We start from the raw sequence: 24,073 nt of genomic DNA on the forward strand, positions 1-24,073 counted from the left end.
TTTATTTTTTTCCCAGTTCTCACTCTGGCTTGCTAGTTAAACACAGGTTACTCTTTGAATTGCAATTACTTGAAGACTATTTACCAGTCTTCCCAAACGAGGTGTTTCCAACATTTTACATTTAACAATATCAATTTTCAAACTTTAAGCTACATTCTTAAAACATATAAATTATGAAATTTAGTTTTTTTTTGCAACAATGTTTTTTTTGTAATATATTGTAATGCACAATATTTAGTTCATGTAGGAAAAGCTATCTACCAAACGTGATATTGCTTTCAGTAAATCTTGTTCCACTGATGAGTACTGATTAGTATTAAAATATTCAAAATTGTTGGGTCTCAAAGAAATGCTTGTCCATGAACATTTACTGAATTTACGTACATTGAGATATGAAAAAGTAGTTTATTGAGTCTAAACACCTATTTGCAAGTACACCTATAATTACCGTGACTCATGGTACTTATAGTGCAGCTGGATAAACTTTTGAAACTTCTCCTACTCTATTTATCTACACAGTTAGAAATGTAGACAATGAAAATAAATGAGTGCAGATCTCAAAATCACCCATTATCATTGTACTTAAAGTGAAAATTGTAAACTTGTGGGAGGGTTTAATAGTAAAGCATTATCTGTAGATGTACAGTCACTGTAGAAAATGCAATCCAATACAGGACATCTCTCAAAAAACTTTTGCATATTGTGTCTAAACATAGGAATTCTGTGTGACAGCAAAATACAAAGAAAAGATATAGACTTCATTCAGCTGTATCCTCATCCACACAAAAATAGTTATTAAGAACTTTATGAGTTGTAGTTTTAAGTTACATGCAAATTACACACAAAGTTTGTAAGAGAAGAAGAGATTAAATTATATTCCAGTACAAGGGAGAGAGGAAGGAGACAAGATCATTCATAATAGGAATTTGATTTCCATTACCCAACTCAGTCTGCCAATACTCCTTTTCCAAAATAAAATAAAACTACCCTTATTCTGAACTATTATGAAAAATATTTAAAATATTGCTAGAAAGACACAAACACATTCTTAGAAAGAAAACTGTATACAAAATCAATTACCTACATTTCTTGCCAAATTTGTAGAGAGAGGATGATCCCATTATAAAAATTCAAGTATTACAATAGAAAAAATGTATGTCAATATTTTCAAGTGTGCAAATATATTCAGTGAATCAAATAATTAGTATTCAAGGGACACAGGTGAGATAACGAAGTAGAGAATTAATCAGATATCTTTCAGTTTTAACAAGGTTTTGATTTAAGTCGCAAACTAATTATGCTATAAGTAATTATGAGGGAACTCAAACCAGCACAAAAGCTAATGTTTCTATTGATTAATTATTTGTACACAACTGGTGATGCTAGTAGTTTTAAACATTTGCTGCAGAGAATGAAATCTGAGTAAATGTCATTTGCACAACTGAAATTTGCATTGATTGGTCTTTGATGAAAGATGACACCATGTCTAAATGACTGCATTGTACAAATAACTAAAATGTTTTAAAATCAGATTTACAGTACCTCCACATATATTACAGATACATTTCATTATAACCATTTCCACAATCGTGTTACTTTAGATCACAAAATATTACATAAGATAATTTTGTACAAAAGTTTGTCTCAGAAGATAGTCTTTTACATTCTCAAGTAGTGTTTATATATTACACATGTTCAATTTCCTGATTTTAAAAAATAAAAGCTCAAATTTCAGAAATTTGTCAAATGCAAATTTTAAAACTAACAGCAACTACCTGTATATCAGTAGTGAGTTCTAAAGTAGAAACAACTCAAATATTCAAAAGTGCTAAATCTTATATAGGTGGTGTATAGGAATCAAGGATCCAGTTTCTCTAGAAAACAAATATCACACAGGAGATTAATTCCTACAAAATAATAAAATTGTTTAATTAGTCAGTTTCTATCAGTAGCACTGGTAGGTCAAATAGGTTGTTTTAGTGCTGGAACATTTATGGTTTCAGACATTTCCAGTAGGCACTTGTGTAATATGTCATTAAACTGATATGTAGCAGAAACTGTTTAATAGGAGCATTTTTAAAGAATGCTTTGTAATGTCAAAACAGTGCTGGTACAGAAGCTTTAGGCTGAAGTCGCTGCTTTGTAGGCAGAGTTTCAGATACCGGTACTGAATTGGTGAACTGCAAAACTGAGAGAGTGTGAGGTATACTGCACTTGTTGGAAGAGGTACAGTATAACTCAACATAATACAAATGTACTGTTGATAAACTCCTGCTCTGGTAATGAAACTAACTCAAACCAATAAAGCTGTATGGATACAGTTTTATATCTTTTAGTCAGGTAGAAATCACTTTTGGGTAGTCATAAACAATTAAAATGGTGAAATGTGCATTTAATAGTATTTCTTAACTGAACAAATTATCATGGAGCTATCGTGTGTGCCAAAAGTTATTCTGATTACGGGGTCCATAAAACTTCAGTTTACAATAGCGTAATGTACGGATACAAATCTGTGGCGCTAATCCAGGGTTGTACCAACTGATTTCCAAGCAATGGAGTACACAGAATGGAGCTGCAGACTTCAGAACAGATAGTTTAATGAAAAAAAGGTGGTTTACTGAAATATTGTGTTTAGTGTGGGAATAAATAAGCTGTTATAGGCCAACAATCCCAACAAAATCTACTCATGACAAAGCTTAGACAAATAGCTGCACTGAAATGGTCTCAAAAATATCCCAAAGTTTAAAAAGTGCTTATGCTGTGTGCTCCAGTGCAACACTGCTGTGAGTGTTACAGTTTCATACAATTTCTAAATGTGTATTTTGAGGCACTGTTAGGAACTTTGACATTTCTGACATTGTTATTAATTTGGCTGTTAAAATGGATCAAATAAGGAATAATCTTAAAAGTCTTGAAAACCACAATGTGCTATAATAAACATTTGTTTGAAAATGTAATTTTTTTAAGAGAACTATTTTGAAAAATTTGTTAATGACATTTCCAACAATGATATTAATAGGTGTGAGAAGTCAAGTTGCAGCAACTCCAGTCTAATCATCAGCACTCCTTTGCTAGTTAAACTATATTCACTATTTGTGCCCAGTATGATACAGCAGAATATTCAAGCTTCCAAGCACGGATTCAACCTTCTAGAGGCTAAAATGTCAGTTAAGGTGTCCATTCAGCCCATCAATCCAGTGTCACTTCTCCGTAAGTTATGCATTCAGTTTAATTGCTTTACCCTCTCTTTATATTTTTAAATGTTTTATTTTTCACATATTTATCTAATTTCTTTTAAAAGCTGTTGTAGATTTGTCTTCCATCTTCGTTTTCTGCAGGTCTTTATGGACTTAGATTTCCACCTGGAATATTTTTGTACACTTTCATCAGATCTTCTTTTAAAATTCTTTGTCCTAAAGAAAATACTCCATTTCTTATCTTTAGTTCCGTCTTAGTGGAACCTCTTTCAAATCCTTTCCATCAGCTTATTATGCTTCCTAAAAAAACAGAACTAAAATTAGATGTTACATTCCAAATGCAGCTTAATCAATGATTTGCATGGATTTAACATTAGCTTTTTATTTATTGAGTACTTCAATTAATAAAACTTAGAATCTCAAATGTTTTAAACAACGACCTCCTATTTTTCAAAGGTCTGTGTACCTGAACCCCCAACCTCTAAAACTAGCACAATTTCTACTTAGTTTTATTACGTAATGTATATTTTCTCTCATTCCTTCCAAGAATGCATACCTTGCATAGCCCCTTTATAAAATTTCATTCAATATCTGCACAAAATACCAACTCATTATGTTTTCCTAAATTGCTCACAATTTCTATGTTAACTGTGCTTTCCATTTTCAGATCATCTGCAAGTTTTGATATTGCAATTCCTAGAACTGAAATTCAGACCACTCTCACATACTGGTGTAGAATTTCAATAGGGATGTTGATTTGGAGATGCCGGTGTTGGACTGGGGTGTACAAAGTTAAAAATCACACAACACCAGGTTGTAGTCCAACAGGTTTAATTGGAAGCACATTAGCTTTCGGAGCGACGCTCCTTCATCAGGTGGTAGTGGAGGGCTCGATCCTAACACAGAATTTATAGCAAAAATTTACAGTGTGATGTAACTGAAAATATACATGAAAAATTGATTGTCTGTTAAGCCTTTCATCTGTTAGAATACAGTGATAGTTTCACTTCTTTCATGTGTAAATCACAAAACCTTTTTTTATATAAAAAGTTGCATTCTCGGGTTAGCTGTTAACAATGGTGATAGCAAGACAATATGTTAAAGGTGTTAGCCCCCTGTGTTCCCTGTCTATGCCATAATGTTTAGACTGATTCTAATCTAAAAAGTGAGATAATGGAGTTTTACATAAATTCATGCAGTTTTTGAGCTCAGAGTTCAGGGATGTATGTAGTTTGGGCAACACTAGCATGACAACATTTCCTGTCAGCCCCTAGTTTCCCAGGGGAACTAACAATAAATGATGTTGCTTCCACTGGAATCACATGTAGATCAGAAGCTCTGCTATCTATCTCCGCATTAATGTTTCAGTTTTTTTCAATTCTACTTCTTTATCTTTGCTCATCCTATCAAATTTCTTCATCTCCCACCTTTCATTCCCATTTCCAGACCCTACTGGGAAATATCGAGGCAAAATATTCAGTAACATCGATTTAAGATATCCTTCATTATATTGCATCATTTTAAAAATTGTTCTCTTCCTTTATATTAAAAACTTAATTCACTATGTTTTTAATGTTGACTGTCAATTTCTCACCCATCACCTCTTTATATGCTGCATAAGCCTTTTTTATTTTTGCTTTTGATTTTTTTTTTAGCCTGATATTTGTTAAATGGTTCTTTCTTAAAGAGTGTCATTTATCTGTTCCAGTTGTTACACCATCTTTTCTTCTTTTGTCGACATATTCAGTCAGATTCTAGTTCTGAGGAAGGGTCACTAACCCAAAACATTAACTTTGATTTGACTTCACAGCTTCTGCCAGACCTGCTGAGCATTTCCAGCAACTTCTGTTTTCGTTTGATTTACAGCATCTGCAATTCTTCCGATTTTTATTCAGGTTCTAATCAGCCTCTGTCTGCATATTTTCCCATTTTTTGTTCATGGTTTTAGCTGCCAACGTATCTAGCTAGCACTGGTTAAGCTAATTAAAGTTGGCTTTCTCCAGTCAACTGTCTTTTTGTAAACTGCTCTCTTTTACAATTTAATTTAATTTAAATTAATTATGCTATCATCAACGTTTTGAAGATATTAATCTTGCTACACTATTGACTTTCCCTGCTCATTTCTTAGAACTAAAGCTAGCACTGTCTCTTTCCCCACTAAAGTAAAATATATTGATAAAGAAAGCAGTCCTGGACACATTATAGAAAAACCTCCTCCTCTTTATTCTGTCCATTACCTTTTCCTTGTCTATTTGTGAACAATTAAAGTCTTCTCTCACATGCTGGATGCTCAGTCAAATCTGAGATTGGTTGAGCTTTGGATATCAAAAGGGGATGGGGCTAACATGGGAAAATGGAGTTGATGGGAAAGTATAGCCATGATCTGACTGAAGTGTGAAACACAGGCTGTATGGAGGACTCAGACTCCTATTTCTTTTGTTTTATATCTCACTTCTCTAATTTGTGCATATATCTATTGGTAAAATTTATTCCCTAGTATTAAAAAAAACTTTTTTTAAGCAATCCTATTTTAAAATATTACCATCAGCCTGTCTCTTTCCTTCCCCTGTTTTATGACATGCAATGTTTATCTCTCAGTTCTGGATTAGCCTAACAAGAAGAAAAATTGCAGAAAACTCAGCAGGTCTGGCAGCATCTCCGGAAAGAGAAAAACAGTGACCCTTCTGCAGAACCAAAACATTCACTGTCTTCTCTCCACAGAAATCCAGCAATTTCTGGTTTTTGTTCCTGATTTCCAGCATCCACAGTTCTTTATTTTTTTTTCTGACTTGGCTTAAACTCCTAAAATATTACAACAAAAAATAATTGGACCAATTTTATTTTCAACCCTTTGAAAAATCCCAGAGCATCATCAAGATGACAGAGAAGAGATGACACAATCAAGATCATCATTGCTATTTGCTGACTCTGACACCCACCCAGGGTAGTGCAGCTTTGATACAAGTACACAAGGGTTCGAAAAATAAACTCCATTACTTCTACACTAGTATGTAATTGCTGCTAAGTGTAATTAGTGCCTTAAGCAATTCAGTTTCTAATTAAAGGTTTGAAAATTAAAATTAAGAACACGGCAAGTGTTTTTGAACTATCACGTGAAAAGGTTTCACTTTGACCAAACATGCTGCACATATTTCTCTGATTTATTACCCAATGAGACCAACATTACACTGAAAGCACATTGACACACTATCTGTCCACCAACTTTAACACACAGGTATAAAGGTGAACAGGCACACTCAATTCAGGCAGATGTAAAGTATACATAATAAAGGTTTTTAATACAAACCATAGAAATAGTAGAATTGCAGTATCAGCCCTCAGTACAAAATGAAAATATCTGTCTATATGCAGGCATCTGCTCTGTTCCAGTTGCCAATGAAAGCTGTTGAAAAAGTACAAAAATTATTATAATAATAATCAGAACAACTCAAATATCTTTTTTGACTATCAAATGCATTTAAAATTGCACATTATTGAAGTCTTTCCTGAACAATTTTCATTTCAGTGTTCAATCACAACTGCATCCTTTATAAACTATGCATAAAACTGATCACTATTAAAAACATTCGATGAGTTTGCATATGGTTGTGTGACACAGAAAACAAATATATTGTGGGAAAGAAAAGTGAATACATTTCAGTTTCTTTAAAATACATTGAAATTAAAATATATTTTTTAAAAACAAAAATGTTCACCCAAATCCCATGTCAGGACAATAACTAGATCCAAAATGATTGTGTAAGCTATTTTGGCCCATTTCTACTTATTTTATTTATTTTTATCACCAGTTTTGCTGACTTGACATGGTATGATATTTATAACAAAACAGCTATCTTCCGATGAACATGGGCCAGACCCAAAGAATGAACAGGGCAAGTATGAAGGAAAAAGTTGGTAAAATTCCAAAATCGGGTTGATTCCAAAGTGAATCTTTTTGATTAGGGAATATAATGCAGAAAGAGATGTGTAGACAAGTTAGAGATACATGGATGCAAAATGGATATGAAACAAATGCAATAGGAGCAAGAGTAAATAATGCTAACATTGAGTTTAACATTGGAAATTCATTTTAATCAGCAAGGCTTTACTCGAGAGCAACCTGTACATAGTGAGTTGTTACAAATTTGGGTTGTTATAAAATGTTCCATCAGCTAACACACAGTGCCACAGGAGATATATTAACTGTTCGAAACTGAATAATGTCGGCTACAAAATAGTTTTTCATGCACATTCCCAAGATGGAAAATAGAGAAAAAAATGATCAGCTTTACCGAACTCAAGGTCCCTGCAAAACATCCCAATGCAATATTAATCACATTAACAATCGTCGAGGGTCCTAAATGATGACCTAAAACAAACACATGGCCCTTTCGACATGTTAATTGGCAAAAAAGCTAATTTCTGGGACTCCGAAAAATCGTGTTGACTTGACCAGAGCAGACAGTGGGCATTCAACACAAAAAGTGCATTTGTAGAAATCCTATTCCCTACAGAACATGGAAGATAACAAAGGTGCTTCTTTTTAAGAAAGGACAACATAAGCCTGCAGTTCAATACCCAGGCTAGAATCAGTGTAACTGACTTGACTTACTCCTAACCGTGAAGGCTTAAAACTAACCACTGAAAAGGAGGACATCAGTCCCAGAACCATTTGGAATTAAAATTTCACGAGGTATTACAAGGAAGGTATGGAGGGAAGGCCTTACAAGGAAAAGGCTGAGGGACTTAAGGCTGTTTTCACTAGAGAGAAGAAGGTTGAAAGGCCACTTAACTGAGACATACAAGATAATCATAGGGTTAGATAGGGTGGAAAGTGAGAGTCTTTTTCCTCGGATGGCGAAGGCTAACATGAGAAACGTAGCTTTAAATTGTGGGGCGATAGATATAGAACAGATGTCAGAGGTAGTTTCTTTACTCAGTAGTAGGGGTGTGGAACACACTGCCTGCAACAGTCTTAGACTCGCCAACTTTACAGGTATTTAAATAGTCATTGGATAGACATATGGATGAGAATGGAATAGTGTAGGATAGATGGGCTTCAGATTGGTTCCACAGGTCGGCACAACAGCGAGGGCTGAAGGGAATGTACCGCGCTGTAATGTTCTATGCTCTACATTCTAAACAAGATTCAGAACTGAAGTAATGGTAAATAATTCACATTATACAAAATAGTGTTTGTCCACTCAAATGCAGTTGCCAATCAAACATATACTTAAAGAGATTCACCTGACTTCCCCACTAAAGAGCAAAATAATAGCAGAGCTACCGTAATTCATTTGCAACAATTGGAAATACAGTTTTTGGAACACAATGAAGCAGGAAATCAGCTGGAGAATTTCTATAATATAAGCATGTCCAATCAAAGCTTGCCTACACAATCCCCAGATACTAAGCTTGTGTATGACATGGACCAGCTAATTTCTGCAAGTTAATGTATGTATGTATGTATTTATAACCTTTCTGAAACTATAATTGGCCTTATTCTCCTTTTCCCCCTGTAACCCTTGATCTCCTTACTAAGCAAAACTATCTATCTCTGTCTTAAATACACCCAACGACTTGCCCTCTACAGCCCTCTGCAGCAATGAGTTCCACAGAGTCACCAACCTCTGACTGAAGGAATTCCTCCTCATCTCAGTTCCATAGGGTCATCCCTTCACTCTGATATCGTGCCTTCAAATCCTAGTATCTCCTGCTTCTCTATTCAGGCCTCTCAGTATTCTCAAGTTTCAATCAGATACCTGACAACCCCCCCCCACATTGGAAAAGGGCAATATTAGTGAGAATACAGAGATACAGGCAACAAGATTAGATGGGATTGTGGTTGACAACGAGGTTTTAACAATTTTGAAAGATCTGAAAATATTCAAAACCTCTGGGCCAGATGGGATTTTTCCTTGGATTCTTTGGGAAACCAGGGAGGAGGTTGCAGAGTTTTTGGCTTTGATCTGTATGTCATCACTGTCGACAGGAATAGTGCCAGAAGACTGGAGGATAGCAAATGTTGTCTCCTTGTTTAAGAAGGGGAGTCGAGACAACCCTGGTAATTATAGAGCAGTGAGCCTTACTTCGGTTGTTGGTAAGGTGTTGGAAAAGGTTATAAGAGATAGGATTTATAATCATTTGGAAAGTAATAACTTGATTAGAGATAGTCAACAAAGTTTTGTCAAGGGTAGGTCATGCCTAACTAACCTGATTGAGCTTTTCAAGAAGGTGACAAAACAGGTGGATGAAGGTCAACTGGTTGATGTGGTGTATATGGCCTTCAGTAAGGCGCTTGATAAGGTTCCACGTGGTAGGCTATTGCAGAAAATACGGAGTTTCGGAATTGAAGATGATTTAGTGAATTGGATCAAAAATTGGCTAGCTGAAAGAAGACAGAGGGTAGTGGTCAAAGGGAAATGTTCATCCTGGAGCTCAGTTACAGGTGGTGTGTTGCAAGGATCTGTTTTGGGGCCACTGCTGTTTGTCATTTTTATAAATGATCTGGATGTGGGCGTAGAAGGATGGGTCAGTAAATTTGTGGATGACACTAAGACAGGCAGAGTTGTGGATAGTGCTGAAGGATGTTGTGGATTACAGAGGGACATAGATAAGATGCAGAGTTGAGTGGAGGAATGGCAAATGGAGTTTAATACAGAAAGGTGTGAGGTAGTTCACTTCAAAAGAAGTAACAGGAATGCAGAGTACTGGGCTAATGGTAAAACTCTTGGCAGTGTAGATGAACAGAGAGATCTTGGTGTCAAGGTGCATAAATTCCTGAAAGTTGCCATCCAGGTTGATAGGGTTGTATCGAAGGCCTATGGTGTTTATTGGTTGGGTGATTGAGTTTCGGAGCCACGAGGTCATGCTTTAGCTGTACAAGACACTGGTAAGGCTGCACCTGGAGTATTGCTTATAGTTCTGGTCACTGCATTATAGGAAGGATGTGGAAGCTTTGGAAAGGTTTCAGAGAAATTTACTAGGATGTTGCCTGGTATGAGGAAAGGCTGAGGGAACTGAGGTTGTTTTCGCTGGAGAGAAGATGGTCGCGAAGTGTCTTAATCGAGATGAATAAGATAATTTGAGGGTTAGACAGTGACAGCCTTTTTCCTCCGATGGTGAAGGCTAACACAAGGGAACATAGCTTTAAAGGGGCGATAGATTTAGGACAAATATCAGGGGTAGTTTCTTTACTCAGAGAGTAGTAGGTGTGTGGAACACACTGCCTGCAACAGTAGTAGACTCGCCGACATTAAGGGCATTTAAATGGGCATTGGACATTCATAGGGATAATAATGGAACGGTGTGGGTTAGATGGGCATTAGATTAATTTCACAGGTTGGCGCAACATCGAGGGCCGTAACCTATTATGTTCTATGTTACATAGCCTCTTGTATTCTCGTCCTCTTGAAATGAATGCAAATATTTTATTTGCCTTCCCTGAAGAAGGGCTTATGCCCAAAACGTCGATTCTCCTGTTCCTTTGATGCTGCCTGACCTGCTGCGCTTTTCCAGCAACACATTTTTAAGCTTTTGCCTTCCCTACTGCCAACTAAAGCTGCATGGTAACCTTAAGAGAATCCTAAGTCCCTTTGTGCTTCATATTTCTGAGGCCTTTCCCCATTTAGAACATAGTCTGTGTCTCTATTCTTCCTACCAAAGTGCATAACCTCACACTTTTCCACACTGGTATTCCAATGACCACTTCTTTGCCCTCTCTGCAACCTGTCCAAGTTTTTCTGCAGCCTTCCCACTTCCTGGCCCTTCACCTCTCTTTGTGTCATCTGCAAATTTAGCAAATATGCCCTCAGTTTCTTTGTCCAAATTGTTAATGTATAACATGAATAGTTGTGGCCCTAACATGGACCCCTGTGGAACTCCACTAATCACCGGATGTCATCCTGAAAAAGTCCCCTTTATCCCCATTCTCAGCCTTCTGCAAGTCAGTCAATCCTCTATCCATGCCAGTATCTTGCCCCTAATACCATGAACTTTAATCTTATTTAGCAGCCTCCTGTGTGACACCTTATTAAAAGCAAACTGGAAATCCAAATACATCACATTTACTGGCTCTCCTTTGTCTAAGTTGCTTGTTACCTTCTCAAAGAATTATAACAGATTTGTCAGACAAGACCTCTCCTTGATGAGATGTGCTGACTCAGCCCTATTTTACCATGCTGTTCCAAGTTCTCTGCAATCTCATCTTTAATAATGGACTCTTTACAAACAACTGAGGTCAGGCTAACCAGCCTTTCGTTTCCAGTCTTCTACCTCCCTTCCTTCTTAAACAGAGGTGTTACATTAGCCATTTTCTAGTCCTCTGGGACCCTTCCTGACTCCAATGATTCCTGATAGATCACCATCAATGCCTGTACAATCTCCTCAGCCATTTCCTTCTGAACTCTGGGGTGCAATCCATCTGCTCCAGATGATTTATCCACCTTTGGACCTTTCAGCTTCCCCAGCACCTTCTCATGACCCTGGCTACCTTGAAGTTCAGTATGCTTCTAGTGTCTTCCACTTTGAAAACTGATGCAAAGTATCTATTCAGTTCCTCTGCCATGTCTTTGTTCCCCATTACTACTTTTCCAGCCTCAGTTTCCAGCACGCTAACGTCCACTCTTGATTCTCTCTTACCTTTTAGATATCTAAAAATATTCTTGCAATCTTCTTTTATATTACTAGCTAGTTTACTCTCAGATTTCATCTTCGTCCACTAACTGCTTTTTATCGCTGCTAGTTTTTAATGGATTCCCAATCCTCTGGCTTCCCACTAATCTTTATTACATTGGATGCTTTTTCTTTTGCTTTTATGGTGTCCCTGGCTTCCCTTGTCAGCTACAGTTGCCTCATCCTCCCATTAGTATGTTTGTTCTTCCCGCTGTGCTTTCCGAATTACCCCCCAAAATCCTGCCATTGTTGCTCCACCATCTTCCCTGCTAGGCTCCTTTTCCAATCAACTCTGGCCAGCTCCTCCCTCATGTCTTTACTCAATTGTAATATTATTACATCAGATTCCAGCTCCTCACTCTCAAACTGCAGAGTGAATTCTATCATATTTCATCACTGCCCTGTCAAAGGTTCCTTCACCTTCAGCTCCCTAATTAAATCTGTCTCATTACATATCATCAAATCTAGAATTGCCAGTTTATAAATGGGCTCTACCACAAGCTGCTCAAAAAGGCCATCTCAAAGATATTCCCTGAATTCCTTTTCTTGGGATCCACCACCAGCATGATTTTCCAAGACCCCTGTAGATTGAATACTGTCAACGGTGCCTTTCTTACAAGCCTTTTCTATCTCCTTAAGTATTTTCTTCTCCAAATTCTGATGGCTGCTAGGAGGGCTATACACAGCTTCCATCAGGGTCTTTTCTCAAGCTCCTCAACTCTACCCACATAGATTCGACACTTTCCGACCCGACATCATTTCTCACTGTCAATTTCATTTCATTTCTTACTAACAAGGCAATCCCGTCTGTTCTGTCCATCTGCCTGTCCTCTCGATAGGACATATATCCTTGGATATTTAGTTCCCAGCCTTCATCCTCTTGCAGCCACGTCTGTGATATCCACAGCATCATACCTGCCAATTTCAATCTGCGCTACAAGCTCATTGACCTTGTTACACATACTGCATGCAAGTTCAAAACTCTCAGTTCTGTGTTGACTCTCCCCCTTCTCATAGTTGTTCCCTAATCTGCCTGAAGTTAGATTCCTGACTTTTCCATCCTCTCCGTCCTGTTATTTTTTTCCCAAAAAACTTTAATAACATTTGATGAGCCACCCCCCTTTATCTTTCCTTATAATTTTCCATGTAACTGACCCCTATGACTGCAGTTAGTTATGGGATTTGCCCAGACTCTGGTCCCAGCATGGTACAGAGAAGAAAGGAGAAAACAAAATAACCACTGGTGCTAATTAATGCCCTTGGCAGAGTACCTTGGACACCCAAATTTCATTGCTTCTTAAATAATTTCACAGGAAATGCACAACCGTTCTGTGCAAATAAAAACAATCTTTATTAAGTTAATATTATTTAGAGAAGCATCTTATGATCAAGTATAAAAAAAGGGAAGAAAAAATGCTACAAGATTAAATTTGACACAATTCAAATTTGATATTTAATTCTAGTGCCCTTTTTTCATAAGGAAGAGAATAATTTGCTTTCTGAAATAATATATATTTATGATTATTTATTTCAGTTTGACCTAGAAAATGGGTCAAATTCTCAGTAAGAGAAGTGCTTGATGCCCTTCCTTATAAAATTAACGAACGCGCTTGGCAGATCTCCACTTTAGTTCTATCAGAAATATAAACCCATCACAGACTTGTGAAGCAGTTTAATTGTGCTATTGGAGGCACTTTAGGTTGACCAGTCCTGGACAAAAGCACTGTGATTTATTTTTTTAATTTAAAATAATTATTTGCACTTACAGACCACCTTTAATGCCCACCCAAAGTGGACATGCCAAAATGCTTTACAGCTAAATAAGCATTTCTGAAGTGTCGTCACCACTTCAAAGTACGGTGCACATATCAGCCAAACTGTGCACAGCAAACCTTAACAAAAACAATGTAATGATCTTCACATGATCTGTTTTAATGCACTGATTGGTGGATAAATTGGCAAGTAACTGCAACATTGAGGTGGCTCAGCGACTCAATGGTTAGCACTCACAGTGCCAGGGACCCAGGTTCAATTCCAGCCTCAGGCAACTGTGTGTGAAGTTTGCACATTCTCCCTGTGTCTGCGTGGCCTTGCTCCGGTTTCCTCCCACAATCCAAGGATGTGCAGGTCAGGTGGATTGGCCATGCTAAATTGCCCATAATGTTCAGGGATGGGTAGGTTAGGTGAATTGGCCATGCTAAATTACCCATAATGTTCAGGGATGGGTAGGTTAGGTGAATTGGCCATGCTAAATTGCCCATAATGTTCAGGGATGGGTAGGTTAGGTGAATTGGCCATGCTAAATTGCCCATAATGTTCAGGGATGGGTAGGTTAGGTGAATTGGCCATGCTAAATTGCCCATAATGTTCAGGGATGGGTAGGTTAGGTGAATTGGCCATGCTAAATTGCCCATAATGTTCAGGGATGGGTAGGTTAGGTGCATTAGTCAGGGGAAATATAGAATAATAGGGTAGGGGAACGGTTCTGGGTGGGTTACTCTTCGGAGGATCGGTGTGGACTTGTTGGGCTAAATGGCCTCTTTCCACACTATAGGGAGTCTAATCTCAATTGTTCTTCCAAATAGTGCCATGGGATCTTTTACACTTCCCTGAGAAAGTAGATGGATTTCAGTTAAATACCAACACCACGAACAGTGCAACACTTCCTCACAAGTTGAGTTTGCACTCAAGTCCAAAAAATGGGACTTGCACGAAGAACCTTTTGACTAAGAGGCAAGAACTCAGCCACAACTGACAGCAAAAATGCAAATACCTTCTCAGAAATATCCAGCTGCGTTTCTACTTCACCATTAATAGTGGACACAGAATCTTCAGAACTACATTTCAGTGCTGATGGAGACAAAGTCATAGCGGAACAATTCAATATGCTACCTGTTGATAAAGCCAAGGGAGGGAATAAATTCATGGATTATTTTCCACTCTTTACCCAAGTCAAATTAGGAATAAACCATCTGGTGAATATTTATGTGTCAAACTGTGACTTCTTCAATATCTGAACCCAAATATTTAAAAATGAATCTTGTAAAAATAACCTTCAAAATGTTTGTCACAGTTCCTCTTAACCTATCACACCAAGTTCCTCAACACTCTTATTTTCAATGAAATTGATGATAATTCAATAATGAGGAAAGAAACCTTATTTTGTACGCCAATAAGAAACACCCCAAAAGGGTGCAATGAATTATGTAGACTCCAAACCCCACTACCTGACCCAACCCAATTTCGTGAACCTTCCCTTAGACCAAACTTGGTCTGACCTGACCCATGCTCCTGCAGAACCCTGACCCTGACCTACCCCTGACCTACCCTAAGCACTGCATTACTTACCTCACCATTTTAACTCCGGCACCTGGCTCTCCTGGGACTCTACCCATCTAGCACCCTGCCCCCTCCCCAGCTGCAACCTTACCTGTCCAGCACTCTACACACTTCCAGGAGGTGATGGTATTATCACTGGACTGTTCACAGAGACCCAGGTAATGTTCTAGGGAACAGGTTTGAATCCCACTACAGCAGATGGTTACATTTGAATTCAATATAATCAATAAAGATCTGGAATTAGGAATCAAATGATGACCACAAAACCATTGTGGACTGTCAGAGAAAAACGCATCTGGTTCACTAATGTCATTTTGGGGAATGTAACTTCTATCCTTACCTGGTCTGGCCTACATTAGGCTCCAAACTAAAAGTTACATTCTAAAACCTATGAATCAAGGAAAACTGAAAGGTAAGACAGCAAAAAACAAACAGGAAAAGAACAATCCTTTTCAAAAAATGATGAATATTAGGTACTTTTGATTGATTTTACAGAAAGGCAACAGTATTGATAGAAACCTGGTCACTTTATTGAACAAAATTGAAATTAGGGCCTGGTGGCTCAGTCGTTAGCATTGCTGCCTCACGGTGCCAGGGACCTGGGCTAGATTCCAGTCTTGGACAACTGTCTGTGTGGAGTTTGCACATTCTCCCTGTGTCTGCAGGGATTTCCTCCAGGTGCTCTGGCTTCCTCCCACAGTCCAAAGATGTGCAGGTTAGGTGGATTAGCCGTGCTAAATTGCACATAGAATCCAGGAATGTGTAGGTTAGGTGGGTTAGCCATGGGAAATGCAGCATTACTGGGATAGGGTCGGTCTGGGTGGGATGCTCTTCAGAGGGTCAGTGTGGACTTGATGGGCCGAATGACCTGCTTCCACACTGTAGGAATTCTATGGAAGAAATGCAAATAAACATATCTAGGAGGGATAGAAAGCAGATAGAGTGGCAATAAAGGTATAAGAGGGAATTCAGATATGATGATAGGGCAGGAAGTGGGATGCAGAGTCAATGAGATTGAAGCACAAAGACAAAGGGTGTGCTACATTAGTCAGATGGCTCTGCTAACCTGCAAATTATGTAAGGAAATAAGTGGAATTCTGAAATCAGATTAGAGAGCGGAGTTTCAGAAAGGCATGGAAAATTTTATTTATCCACTTTTTAATTGGGACAAAGAGGGATCAGTTAAATGAAGAAAAATTAAAGGAATACCTAAAATACTGGGCGATCCTTTCCTCAGTCATTAATTTGATATAGGGTGTTGTTAGATCTAGTTATGAGCAAAGAACCAGATAAGGTGGACAACCTAAATGTGGGAGCATACCATGCAAGTATATACAAAAGAAGCAATTTTTTAAACGGAGAGATACGGCTAATCCATGCAACTGCACACTAGTTAAATTAACATCTACAGAAGGGCAATTTTTTAAATTGAGAAGACGACTAGAATTGAAAGTAGCAGAGATATTAAGAGGGACATCAGTGCCAAACAAGTCTTTGAGTAGATTAAATGTAATGAACATACATGGATTTTAAGACCTTTGACAAGATTTCATACATCAGATTACAAGGGAAGATTATTCAATGCCATTCATAGTAAGAACAAATTGGATTAAAAACTGATTAGAAAGCAGCATGTAGGAGTTAAGGGTAACTTTTCAAAGTTACACAAAAAAAGATAATGGCATCCAGTTCAGGTCTGGAGCTACTTCTGTTAATTCCAAGTCAAATAATGAATCATGCACTTACATCCACTTGGTTCTTCTTGAACATTCGGCTGCACGCTTTTCAGTACAGGGTTCTGACTGACTTTGTCGGTGGTTAGTCGCAGATTTCCCTGGGATGTAAGCACATCACTTTTTCTCACGGGGATTCTACTGGGTCTCAGCTGTTGTTCAGAACTATGAATGAAGAGAAAACACAAGCCAACATTTGTGACATGACATACTGGGAGAAACATGCATTTGGTTGCTACAAAGGCATTTTTGTAACCTGTTGGACAATGACCTGGTGTGGTTTTTGACTTTAGAAAAAACTCAGCATGTTTGGTTGCATGTGTGGTGAAAGAAACAGAGTTCATGTTTGGAGACAGATATGACTTCTTTGGATCTCAAGTCACAGTGAACTCAAAATGTTAGAAGTGTTTCTTTCTCCAAAGATGCTGAGTTTTAGACCTGCTGAGGTTTTTTTTAGGACTTTGCTTCTCTTTCAGATTTTCAGAATCCTTAGTACTTGGACTCTATTTATCCACTTTATTTTTAAGATTAGTTAGGTATAAAATCTATGATAATTAAAATTGTGGTTGGTGTGCACCCATAGAATCACAGATGTCACTGATCATAGAAAACAAGCAGAAGGTACAGGATCGTATCCATGAGCTAAGAGGTATAAGGCATGCGAATTCAGCCTGCTCCAAGCCAAGGGTATGAGTAACAGAAATAATGAGAAAGTTTTTCAGGATGGATGAGAGCCACCTTGCCTTAACCTTTCCTCCCTCCTGTTACAACTCAGCTCCAATAGTTGCAAAGATCAGTTGAGATGCAGGTCCTGACAACCCATGTGTTAATAACATGACCACACTCAAAAAGTATGAAGTGGGTGAAGGAGACAGGTTCCAATCCAGAGGTAGCGATGTCACAGAGCAACAATCGCTTTTTTTGGGGGGGTGGAGGGAGGGGGGAGAGAGAGAGAGAGAGAGAGAGAGAGAGAGAGAGAGAGAGAGACAGACAGAGAGAGGTGTACCCAGAGTGGTTTATGTTTTCTTTCACAGGATTTTATTACCTGGGTGATTGTCTTTTCAAAATCAGAAAAGCCTATCTTTGATGCTCGTGAGCAAGCAGCTCTCAACTCTGGGGAGAAGGTGATTAAGGCCTTATCTAAATCAGGTGTGAATAGTTAGGGTGGGAGCGGTTGGATTTGGGAGGTTGGGGGAAGATTTGAAGAGAATACATTATATTGTGATAGATGTGTTTTCAATACAACAAATGAAATTTGTGGTAAAAATTAAGGGAAGGGCTTTGTCCTACACCATCCTGCAACTGAGAATCTCCCCCTGCAGTTTAATTTTTGACAAAAGTCAACTTCCAAAGAAGCATTTCTCTTATCAAGGCTGCACTAACCAAGGACATTAAGTAGTTAGTGATGAAAAGGTTGCCAGGTGACACTGGACTGGATGTTTGGAACATCAAGGGTGCTCGTGACTTAAGCTGTCTCCAAGTTGTTTTTCATCATGACAAAGCTGTTGAAGTAGAGAAATAGAGATGTCCATGCTGACCAGATATCCTCACCTAATCTAGTCCCATTTGCCAGCACTTGGCCCATATGTCCATCCAGATGCCTTTTAAATACTGTAATTGTACCAGCCTCCACCACTTCCTCTGTCAGCTCATTCCATCCATGTACCACTGTTTGTGTGAAGAAGTTGCCCCTTTAGTCCCTTTTATATCTTTCCCCTCTCACCTGAAATCTATGTCCTCTAGTTCTGGACTCCCCTATTCCAGGGAAAAGACGTTGTCTATTTATCCTATCCATGTCCCTCACGATTTTATAAACCTCTGTAAGGTCACCTCTCAGCCTCCTGCACTCCAGGGAAAACAGCCCCAGTCTATTCAGCCTCTTCCTATACCTCAAATCCTCCAACCCTGGCAACATTCTTGTAAATCTTTTCTGAACCCTTTCAAGTTTTACAACATCCTTCCGATAGGAAGGAGACCAGAATTGCATGCAATATTCTGAAAATGACCTAACCAATGTCCTGTACAGCCACAACATGACCTCCCAACTCCTAAACCCAATGCTCTCACCAAGAAAGGAAAGCATACCAAACACCTCCTTCACTATGCTATCTACCTGTGACTCTACTTTCAAGGAGCTATGAACCTGCATTCTAAGGTCTCTATGTTTAGCAACACTCCCCAGGACCTTACCATTAAGTATACAAGTTCTGCTCTGATTTTCTTTTCCAAAATGCAGCATATCACATTTATTTAAGTTAAACTCTACCTGCCAATCCTCAGCCCATTGGCCCGTCTGATCAAGATTCCATTGGACCATCTGATCAAGATTCCATTGTAATTTGAGGTAACCTTCTTCGCTGTCCACTACACCTCCAATTTTGGTGTCATCTGCAAACTTATGAACTATACCTCCTATGTTCACATCCAAATCATTTATAGAGTAGATTCTATTGTCTAGTTAATTGGAATGATAGCTGCTTGAATGCATTACTGGAAGTCAAGTATAAAGAAAATATTCCATTATCCATTGCTTATTCTATATTATGATTGAGTTATGGAGTGGTAAATAGATACAAATGACTCTGCAAATCTCTCACTGGCAGAACCATTCTATGGCATACAGAATGGCACAGTCCACACTATAGCCAAGAGAATGGCAGAACTGTTCACTACGTCGCATAATCCAGGTGTGTGCTGCCTAGTAGGGTTCAAATCTAATTTCAGTTGCTGTCCAACAATCAGTTCATGAGGATTCACTGTGGGGAGAAGGGGGGGGGGGGGCAAGTTGGATTTCTTTGAGATTTTGGAAGCTTTACATGACGTGCCTTACCCTAAAACTTATGTAGCAAGTAAACTTTCTCAGTACACTAGGATATTGGTGATCAATGATCAGCCATCTTGGTTCATTGACATAACCCAGTGGAATAGAGCTCCCCAACGGCTGAAATTCTTCTCATTCAATTTCAAAAATTCCTACAAGCCAAAACTACTGGACATATTACTGGAAATTGAATAGCATTCTTTGTTGGGAGTTGCATGGTTTTAGCAGGTTACACTTCAGCAGTACTTCCCTTGAGAAACTGCAAATGGTTCTTCTTCTTGGGTTGCTGCAGATTGTTTGATGAAGGTGATCCCAAAAAGCTGTTATAGGGAATTGCAGAATTTTCACCAGGCAACAATACAGGAACAATTACACATGGTCAAGTCAGAATGGCATGTGACTTGGGAGAAGAATTGGGTACTGATGCTTTTCCCATGCAGTTCACGCTTTTGTCTTTCCACGTAACAGAAGATGCAGGTTTTGGAGATGCAGCCAATAAGCTTTGCTGAGTTGCAGCAAGTCTAATTTCTGGATCTCCCTAAAATAAAACTCTAGCCCTCTCTGTCCTTTGTTTACTGCCTCCCCATCACCAACCTTCATTTCCTCTCCAAGGTCTTTGAAGGTGTTGTCACCTCTCAAATTTCTGTCCACATTTCATGGCACTCCAATCAGAACTAACATGGCTTTAAAGTCACAAATGATATCCTACATAATGATGAAGGAGGTAAACTATCCCTTCTCACCTTTCTTGACTTGTCTACAGCTTTTTAACACAGTCAAGCATACCATTCTCCTTCAATCTAGCTCCACTATTGTCCACTTGAGTAGGACTAAACTTGTCTGGCTCCTTTATTATGGAAATAATCTGGTGATTCTGTAATGACTTGTCCCTGAGTCTCTATCCTTGGCCCCCTTCCCATTTCCTAACCATATACTGCCCTTTGGGAATATCATCCAAACAAACAGTGTAGGATTCCACGTATATGCTGATGGCACCCAACTTTATCTCACCACCACTCTCTACAGTCTAGAAACTGTCAGATTGCTAGTCAGTTACCCAGTACTGGATGAGCAGAAACTTACACAGCTGTGAAAGAAGATAGTATTCTTCCTGGTCCCCACCATAAATTCCATTCCCCTAATCTTGACCCCATCTGTCTGCCTTTCCATATTTACAGCTCATGATGCAGTATCCTCTACTCTGGAATGGCCAAATGCAGATTTAACTATTGTTTTGCAGAATGTCTTCTTTCAGTCCACAAACAGGGGGTCCCCAAATTACAAACGTCTAACTTACAAAAGCTCGCACTTATAAACATGGTCTCACACAGGGGTGTAATTTTAAAGTCCCGACTTACACCATTTCCTGTACTTACACACAGCTCCTTTATTTTGTTCTGCATTGTGTTCCGACTTGCGAACAAATCAACTTGCAAACAGACTTCAAACGGAACCCATTCATAACCCAGGGAGTGTCGGCCTATAATTCCAAGCTTATGGTCACCTATCATTTTAATTCTCTGTTTTGCACCCACCCTGATTATTCTGTTCTTGGCCTCTTATATTGTTCCAATGAAATTCAACATAAGCTTGAAGAACAGCACCACTTTCAGTTAGGCATTTGACAGCTTTTCAAACTAAATATTGAGTTCAATAATTTTTGATCACAACCTCTGCCCCTTTTTGTAGATGAATTGATGGATTTTCATTCTGATCACTAGCTAACAATTTCATTCAACTGCCACCATGGCTGATGTCACTCTTGATGGAACTGATTTTGCACTCTAGCAATCTCTGCTTGTATGTAGTTCACATGTAGCATGTCGTAAGAAAATCTTGGGCTTCACTGTAAAAAAAAAGTGGCATTTTTTTCTGAACATGTCAATGCATCACACTGCACAAATAAGATCAAGAAAGGAAAAGCTGAAAATCGCAGAAATAGAAATTGCAAAAATTAACAGGCAATCAGAATATGCAAATGGAGAAGGTATTTTAAGTTTTTGGTAAAGCCCATAATCAGAACTGTAAACAATAGCAGTATAATTTCACAACATAATGCACAGTTCAGTACAAAATGACTCAGACCTTCCAGAAGAATAACACATGCAATTTTGAAAAATCTTCTCACTGTTTTAACTTACATAAATCTACATGTGTATCCAAAAACAATATTTTCAGAGTATTTCAACTGTATATTTCTGTTTCTTTATTTTTTGTGGCATCAAATTTTTGATGCATTAATGATGCTAACATAAATGTGATAGCTTGGATTTTCCTATCAGTGATGAAGAAATGACACTTGCTTTGAACTCACCAAAAGTTGCCACAATGTTTTGTAGGGTTCAGACAGAGACTTATTGCAAATCTAGGTCTGATCAAATACAGCCCCCACATATGGCAGCCAGGTTGTTTGTAAGTAGGTTGAGTAACAGCAAGGTTTTTAAACCAATGAGAGTGAAGAACCCTTACAGGGCACATAAGTTCAAAGACAGGAAATATAAACCATGAAATATAAATTAGATTTAAATAAAGCTCAGAAGATTGGGAAATAAATAAAATTAGATTGGGAAATACAGAATAAATATAGAAGACTGAAGAAAGATTGAAGAGGAAATAAAAGCTTTGCCATTTTAAAAAATTCTTCATCTTCATTATTTTTAGGGGAATGAGGCTCAATACTTGATTAAAAGTAATGTTCATATCCAGCAATGTTGTTCAATGGGAATTATTGTTTAAAATACCATTACAAACTCATTTACTCCTCAATGTACAAGCTGTTTTCTTGGTTTTAGAGCAAAACTCATGAGCAAATAACCAACACTCACATCATTACATTAATCTCAAAGCCAAATCTATTACTGAGAATTGAAAATAATACATCCTGTGGAGGAGTGGATTATTTCTGATAGGACCTTCTGGATTTGTGCATTTAATTATGGTTTGTGCAGCAAAGAAGTTGTTGTCAAATTTACTCTGTTGTAATATTTTGCCAAGATGCTTCTAATTTTATAACTCTCATGTTCATCATTCTAGTTACAAAATCCAGCCCAATACATTTTGTATTACTGAAAGGCACCTTGAGTGTAATTATTTAGGATGCAACTGAACACAATTGTAACAAAAGCCGATATGCTGATTGACACACCTTGATTTGTACAAACAGCTATTAATTAGTGTGGGGAGAGGACTGGTTTTGAGAGATAATGAACTGGTTAACAAAAACAAGAAATGTTCTACTACCTGGTAATATCTAAAGATGTCCTTAATTTTAATTTGTTTTTCTTCAATGGATTCTAGGGAACAAAATGAAATCATAAGACAAAAAAAACTGGGGTCATGAGCAAATATAACAGTCAGATGTTAGTCTACAAAAAGATTATGCCTTTTTTTAAAAACAAGGTTCAAAGGTCCAAAAAAGATACACAGGGTCATGATGCAAGTTACATTCACATGCTCATGTGTTTCTATTGCTGTTGCAAGTTTAAGGGAGCAGCCAGCAATATCCACACTAGTCACTGGCTCCATGGAAGGAGACAGTATTTCACTGACTCCATTTAAAGTCAGCCAGTATCTCTTCAATCATTTGTGCAATACGGCTGCCAGATTGTGAAAAGGCACAACACAGATTGTTTTCTTTTAAGGCAACTTAACCTAATAGACCAACTTATTTGGAAAACACCTTTGAACTTGTAACAAGGGTAAGTCATCCAGGTTTGTTACCTGCTTTCAAAATTAATAACAGGCTTTGGTCTGAGACAGAATAATTATGGCAGATACTATCTGAAAGATCAGTTGAAACCATCAAACCAGCTGCAAAACAATGCAGCCGAGGTAACACATGGCTATACCATGAAAGTGGGAGAAGAAATTAGCCCCAATCTCTTCCAACTTCAAGTTCACCTGGGGGCTGACTGTCTGACAATTTCAACTTCAAGAATCCTCATAGCTTAAATGAGAATTCTCTGTTTTTATAAGTTCTCCATGCCAGTTAAAGCATCAATTTATCTAAGAAACACTGTTGTGAAATAGACTAAAATATTTCCAGATCATAATCATATTGCTTCCTTTTGCATCTATATCTAATCTTCATGCATTTGATAGTATATTTAAGAGGTTATATTTTAACCTTCCAGCCCAAGTGTGAGATAACAAAATAATCTTTATTTTTATAATCACAAAAATCTGCTACTGCGGTAATTTAAAGTGGGACGCATCAACATTGACAGCAGGAACACACAGTAACCTCATTTCTTTCATCGTGGACAACAATAAAACTCAAATTCTGTGCATTACACTCCTCCCTTGCTCTC

General features: G+C 38.0%; 1 protein-coding gene across 6 annotated transcripts in view; it reads right to left on the reverse strand.

Moving 5' to 3' along the window:
* Positions 1–391: 391 nt before the first annotated feature.
* Positions 392–24,073, reverse strand: part of agbl5 (AGBL carboxypeptidase 5) — a 126,092-nt gene continuing 102,410 nt past the window's right edge. For 4 of the 6 annotated variants that reach the window (XM_072562881.1, XM_072562869.1, XM_072562863.1 and 1 more), the window contains 5 exons: positions 23,004–23,056; positions 16,956–17,107; positions 14,644–14,762; positions 6,505–6,600; positions 392–3,497 (listed from right to left, as the gene is read on the reverse strand). In XM_072562881.1, the coding sequence (XP_072418982.1) occupies positions 6,529–6,600; positions 14,644–14,762; positions 16,956–17,107; positions 23,004–23,056 (396 nt within the window). In that variant the 3' untranslated portion in view covers positions 392–3,497; positions 6,505–6,528. Of the gene's footprint in view, positions 3,498–6,504; positions 6,601–14,643; positions 14,763–16,955; positions 17,108–23,003; positions 23,057–24,073 lie in introns of those variants that run through there. The other 2 variants (XR_011955316.1, XM_072562912.1) reach the window with 2 other exon arrangements.

The sequence above is a fragment of the Chiloscyllium punctatum genome, chromosome 3 (genome assembly GCF_047496795.1).
Source record: "Chiloscyllium punctatum isolate Juve2018m chromosome 3, sChiPun1.3, whole genome shotgun sequence".
In the NCBI taxonomy this organism is placed as follows: Eukaryota; Metazoa; Chordata; class Chondrichthyes; order Orectolobiformes; family Hemiscylliidae; genus Chiloscyllium; species Chiloscyllium punctatum.